Source organism: Ziziphus jujuba, chromosome 4, assembly GCF_031755915.1.
Source record: "Ziziphus jujuba cultivar Dongzao chromosome 4, ASM3175591v1".
Lineage (NCBI taxonomy): Eukaryota > Viridiplantae > Streptophyta > Magnoliopsida > Rosales > Rhamnaceae > Ziziphus > Ziziphus jujuba.
In genome coordinates this window covers 3,970,649-3,977,201 of record NC_083382.1, presented here as the reverse complement: position 1 = coordinate 3,977,201, position 6,553 = coordinate 3,970,649, and the positions used below count along the sequence as shown (strand labels likewise).

Genomic DNA, 6,553 nt, shown 5'->3' with positions numbered 1-6,553 from the left:
CAAACATACTCAATTGTACTCGTAAACTTAATTTAGTACTAAAACTATTCAGAATACGTATGAGTTTGACCAATTTTATGTAAAATCCTCGTCCCTTTTGATTGTAATCCGTGAGGGAAAAAAATTGCTCAATTGAACGGCATGATTAACTGAATTTTACTTTATTTATTTACCTTGTGGGAATTTGATTTGAAATTTCTTATGAGAAAAAGATGACTATACCACTTGATAATGATGAAAAAGTAATGACACTTGCATAAAACTTTATTTTATTTATTTAAAATGTGAGAATTTGAATTCAAATTCCTTATAAGAAACAGATGACTTTATTATTAGATTAACATTAAAAGAAAAGACAGTTACATGACTAGTTTTCTTAATGCCTTATGTTACACATATTTAACCTAAAAAGGCAATTGTCATATGTAGTGATGTAGCCAGGTTTAATATAAGGGGTGGCTTCATAATTTTTTTTTCCTTCTAAATCAACTTTAACAATACAAGGTAATTTTATCAATTAAAAGTAAGAATACACCTCCTTAGTAGAGGAAGACGGTCAATTTTAAATATACATAAATTACAATACATTAATTTCGGTTTGGAGTAAAAAAGTAACAATAGTAAACCTTATCTTTTAAAATAGAATAATATTATTTGTCACCAGTAGTGGCTGTTACTATCCTACGTGGTACTGAGTCCATATATATATATATATATATGAATAAATGAAGAGAATAAGTATTTGAAAAAAAACAGTGGCTAAATTATTAAACTGTTCTATAAGAATATAATTTATACCAATAATAATACTATACATATATATATATATAATATCAATAAGTAAACAATTTAAGAAATGTAAACTAGATAATGATATTATTAATATTGTTAGTATTCACTATTGTACGTATGTCTTTTTCATTTTTAAAATTACTGTATTAATTAATAATAAATTATTTAATAGTATCAATTGATGACAAATGTAGCATTATTATATAATAAAACTATTAATAATATATATATAGATATAATTTTAATTTAAGTCAAGCCCACCGTTGCCCATGGGCAGTTTCGCTCTGGTCATATGAGTAATCATCCGTTGAAGCTCATCATTATTAGTGACCCTAAAAAACAAAAAAACTAAAATTATAGAAATATGTACAAGGTAGGTCATTAATTATAAATTAGTATATTTGCTAAGCATATGTATCCAAGTATTAAATGCAAATGCATGATTTTGTTGATAAGCGTTTGTTTCTTCTGGTAAACTCTGCCGAGCTGGATAGGTTTGCCACCGAACACCGTCCCTGTAACACCCACGTCATCTTATGTCAATCCAAAATGAACCTACCCCACATTTTTGCCCCGCTAAGCTTTGACCACTTCCTTTATCATCAATTTGTCCAAGATAAGCACCACCGCCCCAGTTTTCTGTCAACGTACTCTGTATAATTTGCATGCATTTCCAAGTGGATGATTCCCTGGTTTCCTGTTAAATTATTTCACAAATTAAAATTGAACTCTACTCTATATCCGTACTATGAGTCAATTTAGGACTTTTATAATTAATTAATTGTTAAATCCTAATTATTCTGCTGTATTTGTTTTATTATATAAGTGAAAAAATTGTCAAAATTAAAATAGAATGATACAACAATACATTTCACATACGTCCTTATTATTTTAAAAAAAAGAGGTGCCTCCCCCCCCCCCCCCCCCCCCCCCCAAAAAAAAGGATCATTCAATGTACCAGGTAATTAATTAACAGGCATTTTTGGTAAATCATCTTATTTATTAGATGAAGTTAATCCAATGGTGCATAATTGTTTCACGTAAAATAAGTTTGTAACTTTCAAAAACTTTAATTAAGGATAAAAATTAATTAATCACAACAAAATTGAATAACTTATTATCAAAGTTTTTGATACATAAAGCATTCATTATATATATATATATGCACACTATATATTATTATGATTAATTATAAGTTGTAGAAACAGGATAAGATATGTCCAATCAGCTTTAAAAAGAAACCTTGTTTAAAAAAAAAAATGTAATTAGGTTGTTAATTTGCTTCTTTTTTGGGAACAAAAAAATAAAAGAAATTGAAATCGCTTTTTTAGGAAAACATTTTTAATAATAATAATAATGATAATAAACAAATAAATAAATAATAATTATTAGACTGCTTTTTCCACCGAACGTTGGAAATATGAAGTTATGCGGCGCCGGGGCTGTGCAATTTTTATTTCCCTTTCTTTAAACACAAAATCAGAGAGTTCTAGTTCCTAACTAGAATTAAAAAACAAACACTTCCTCTTCTTCTTCCTCTATATATAGATGGAAAAACTTGGAAGCAAAACATGTACTAACCAATCTCAGCCAGGGCTTCCGATCTGTCTGTGATGCTTCCTCGCGTTCTCATAGTCTCTAGGCGTAGTGTTCGCAAGAACAAGTTCGTAGATTTCGTGGGTTCGTTCTCTTTTTTCCATGAAACCAAAACAGAGTTTTTGATATTTGTTACATTTATTTATGTGTTTCTTAGTCTAATCTATATATGATCTGCAGGCGAATATCATCTCGATCTTATGGTGGGTTATGGTGCAGTACCAGTTATTATACCCAGAGTTTCAGGTGTCCATAGGTTATTGGACAGCTTCGAACCCATTCATGGAGTTTTTCTCTGTGAAGGAGAAGATATCGATCCTTCTCTTTACGAAAACGAAGTTTCAGGTCTTTCAGCGGAAGAGCTAGAAGAAATCAGGAGACTTCACGCGAGCTATACCGCAATCGACAAAGAAAAGGACTCGATCGAATTGAGGCTTGCAAAGCTCTGCCTCGAAAGGAACATACCCTATCTGGGAATTTGCAGAGGCTCTCAGATTTTGAATGTTGCATGTGGTGGTTCACTTTATTTCGACGTTGAGAAAGAGCTCTCCAAGAGTTGCTCAGTTGGACAAAAAGTCAAACACATTGATTACGATAATTATGATAGTCATAGACATGTTGTGAAGGTGGTGGAAAATACTCCTTTGCATATTTGGTTTAAGGATTTTTTGGAAGGAGGAAAAATGGTGATTTGGGTTAATAGTTATCATCATCAAGGAGTTAAAAGATTGGCAGAGAGATTTGTTCCAATGGCTTTCGCTCCTGATGGTTTAGTTGAAGGTTTTTATGATCCTGATGCTTATAATCCTGAAGAGGGTAAGTTTATGATGGGGTTGCAGTTTCATCCTGAGAGAATGAGGAAGCCTGATTCTGAGGAATTTGATTATCCTGGTTGCCCATCTGCTTATCAGGTATAAATATATCTATCTCTATTTTTTTTTTCTTTTTTTCTGTTTTTGTCTAATTAGAGATTCAGTGTGAAAATACAGAAAAAAAAAAAAAAAAAAAAAAAAAAAAAAAAAAAAACTGACCCGAGTGATGTTACGTTGGCTTTGTTAAACAGGAATTTGTGAAGGCAGCCATTGCTTATCAGAAGAAGCTAAACAGCTCCAAATCAGTACCAAAAGCTTTGAAGCTTGATCAAGAAATGGAGAAGAGGAAGAAAATTATAAGAAGTTTCTCACTTGCTAAGAATATTTACGCTACTGGTCGAGGCACACATCTAGTTAAAGAATCTGAGCTCGAAGTAGGAGCAGATTGATATGTACCCAATTTGGCATATGGGTCCTAGTCTATATGTATATGTGTATTTTGTATCTCTAGTTACTTTCCATGCACAAAGGTCCAGTGTCAGTTTCTTTGTAGAATCAGTTAACAGTAGTAGTTAAAGGTTTCTTTATGTGCTCCTTATTTTCTTCCAAGTATGAGTAGTTACTTATGGATAGGGAAATTGGTTTAATCAGTACTAGTAGTTACTTATGGATAGGGAAGTGAGTTTAGTTTATAAGTATTATGTTGACTGTAGAAGAATCTTTGAATGCATGAAGTTTATTTCTAATCAAACTCTATCTTTATCTCTTTCTCTTCTATCTATATCTTCTCTTCTTTTCTATCTTAAACTGTTGTTTTCCTTTTGGTAAAAAGGAACATATCATTTGGAATTTTAGCATCTTTGCATGGATACCTATGAGAAAACAAGTGTTGAATTCGAAAGTGAAAGTTCTGGACATTTTGGCAAGGCATGAAACCAAATTTGAACGAATCAATGCGACTTTGCAAATGATTCTTATCGATTTACAAGGTTTGCATGTCCGTCTAATGCAACAACCAGTGGAACATGACCCTAATTCCTTCCATAAAGGGACTCTTCACAAGTTCGTTCCTTGCTATGGGTACACCTTTGTACCTTCTATAATGGATAGCAACTCCTTGACTTCAAACCTTCATTTAAAAAATCTCGCCTATAAAATTTCATTATTTGAAGTTGTTTATGGGGTTCCACCACCCTCCACGACATCCTATGTCTCTGGCATGACTAACATCCAAGCGAGGGATGACTTCCTTTGCAATCGAAGCCAACTTGCAAAGGATTTACAACACAACCTCACCATTATAAGGATTTAGGAGTTTTGCACGGGCTCATTGATTTACAATGCTTTCCATATGAGTTTACTCAAGAAACAAGAAAGGTCCAATTCATGTAGTATCTATAAGCTTGTCCTTGATTTCCGATCCTACCACCATCCTTGAGGACAAGGATGAACAGAGGGGAGTGGGAATATATGTACCCAATTTGGCATATGGGTCCTAGTCTCTATGTGTATGTTTCATATCTCTAATTACTTTCCATGCAAAAGGGTCCAATGTCAGTTTCTTTGTAGAAGCATTTGATAGTAGCAGATAATGGTTTCTTTATGTGCTCTTTATTTTCTTCCAAGTATTAATAGTTACTTATAGATAAGGAAGTGGGTTTAGCCAGTACTAATAGTTACTTATAGATAGTGAAGTGGGTTTAGCCTATAAGTGTTATGTTGACTATAGAAGAACCTATGAATAAAAGAAGTTTATTTATAATCAAACTCTATCTTTATCTCTTTCTCTTCTACCTATTTCTTTTCTTCTATTCTATCTTAAACTATTGTTTTCCTTTTGGTAAAAGGAATGTATCATAGATTTCCTTCAGGAAAATAGATAGCCCAATTGTTTGCTAATAATAATAATTTAATTAGTTCTAAAAAAATTATGAATGAATATGAATTAATCAAAATGTAATTTTGCAGTCAAATACAGCATTGAACTTGCAACAAGAGAAGAGGTTGAGCAAATGGGAGCAATGGTAAGAAATGGAGGTTCATACACAAAGATATTGAAATTGAATGAGAGGGGGGAGAGAGAGAGAGAGAGAGAGAGAGAAAGTAGCAAAGAATGTGATAGGGAAAATGTCAGTAGAGCAATTATCTGATCTAATGTCTTTTTACCACATGATGGAGAAGATTTGTTCTGAAGTTTTGGAAAGAAAGCTGAATGGCTTTGTACATGAGCTTGGTCCTTGAAAATGTTGAAAATATTTGTGGTGTATGCTCTACTTTTTAGGGATACCATAACCATTTTGCTTTTGTTGTTGAAAAGGATTCACATGAATCTTGGTTTATGGGCCTTTTGTCTCTATCTTTCTTTTTTCTTTATTTTGTCTTTTACCTATAGATGTAAAATTTTTCAGTTTGGTAAACTTGAAAATGAAAAGTTGTAGTTTCTTGGCTCACTGCAATTCCACACAAAGTTGAAAAGAATTTTTTTTTCTTTTTCACATGGATAAGAAGACTATGCTTGTCCAACAGTTACCATGAAAATTCACAACGTATGCATGGCACACTTTAAAGAATAAGATTATAGTTAGGGTGTAAATTTGGATTGCCTAGTCTGGCTTAAGACCCCAAATTTAGGCTTTGGTTAGACTTTTTTCAAATGGGTAAGAGAATTTTGTCTGAGTCAGAGTATTGAACTAGGCTTTAAGCTTGGGTATTAAACTTGGGCTTCGATTTAATGCAATGTTAGTTGCAAAAAGATACATGCAAAAGTATGGAGTGAATTATCAAGAGACATTTGTCTCGGTAGTGAAAATCAATACAACCCGGATTCTTATGTTCATAACAGTTATTTGAAATTGGCCATTGAAGTAGTTTGACGTTAAAAATACTTTTTCAAATGGGGATTTAAAAAAGTATACATGGATTTGTCATCCAAAAATAAATGTGAACCCTTAGATAATGGTAAACTTTATACATTGAAGAAGTTTTTGTATGGGTTGAAATAGTAAAAAAAAAAAAAAGTATGGTTTAAAAGATTCTTAAAGACAATAAAGCATTTGGTTATAAAAGTTTGGTTTAGAAGATTCTCAAAGACAATAAAGGCATTTAGTTATAAACACATAAATTATGATCATATTTTGTTTATAAACATAAAATAAAAAAAGTAGCAACTTGAATTGTGTATGCGGATGATATGGTTTTGATAGGTAATGATCCAAATAAAATAAAGAAAATGCAAGAGTATTTGGCCACCAAATTTGAAAAGAATAATCTTGGTTAATTAAAATATCTTTTAGGGATCTAAGTTGCAAGATTAAAACATGACATTTCTTTGTCACAAAGAAAATATGTGTTAG

General features: G+C 31.9%; 1 protein-coding gene across 2 annotated transcripts; it reads left to right on the top strand.

Moving 5' to 3' along the window:
* Positions 1–2,224: 2,224 nt before the first annotated feature.
* LOC125421767 (putative glutamine amidotransferase GAT1_2.1) lies at positions 2,225–3,975 on the top strand. 2 transcript variants are annotated; one of them, XM_048471248.2, is made up of 3 exons: positions 2,225–2,455; positions 2,569–3,299; positions 3,452–3,975. In XM_048471248.2, exons 2-3 carry the CDS (start codon positions 2,589–2,591, stop codon positions 3,647–3,649), a joined length of 909 nt encoding a protein of 302 aa, XP_048327205.2. In that variant the 5' UTR covers positions 2,225–2,455; positions 2,569–2,588; the 3' UTR covers positions 3,650–3,975. The 2 variants fall into 2 exon arrangements, with proteins under 2 accessions (XP_048327205.2, XP_048327203.2); XM_048471246.2 differs by having other exon boundaries at positions 2,225–2,472.
* Positions 3,976–6,553: the final 2,578 nt, after the last annotated feature.

Coding starts and splice junctions, on each gene's coding strand:
- LOC125421767 (XM_048471246.2), top strand. CDS start 2,406: ATGCTTCCTCGCGTTCTCATAGTCTCTAGGCGTAGTGTTCGCAAGAAC. Junction 2,473..2,568: donor CAAGTTCGTAGATTTCGTGG/GTTCGTTCTCTT, acceptor TATGATCTGCAG/GCGAATATCATCTCGATCTT. Junction 3,300..3,451: donor GTTGCCCATCTGCTTATCAG/GTATAAATATAT, acceptor TTTGTTAAACAG/GAATTTGTGAAGGCAGCCAT.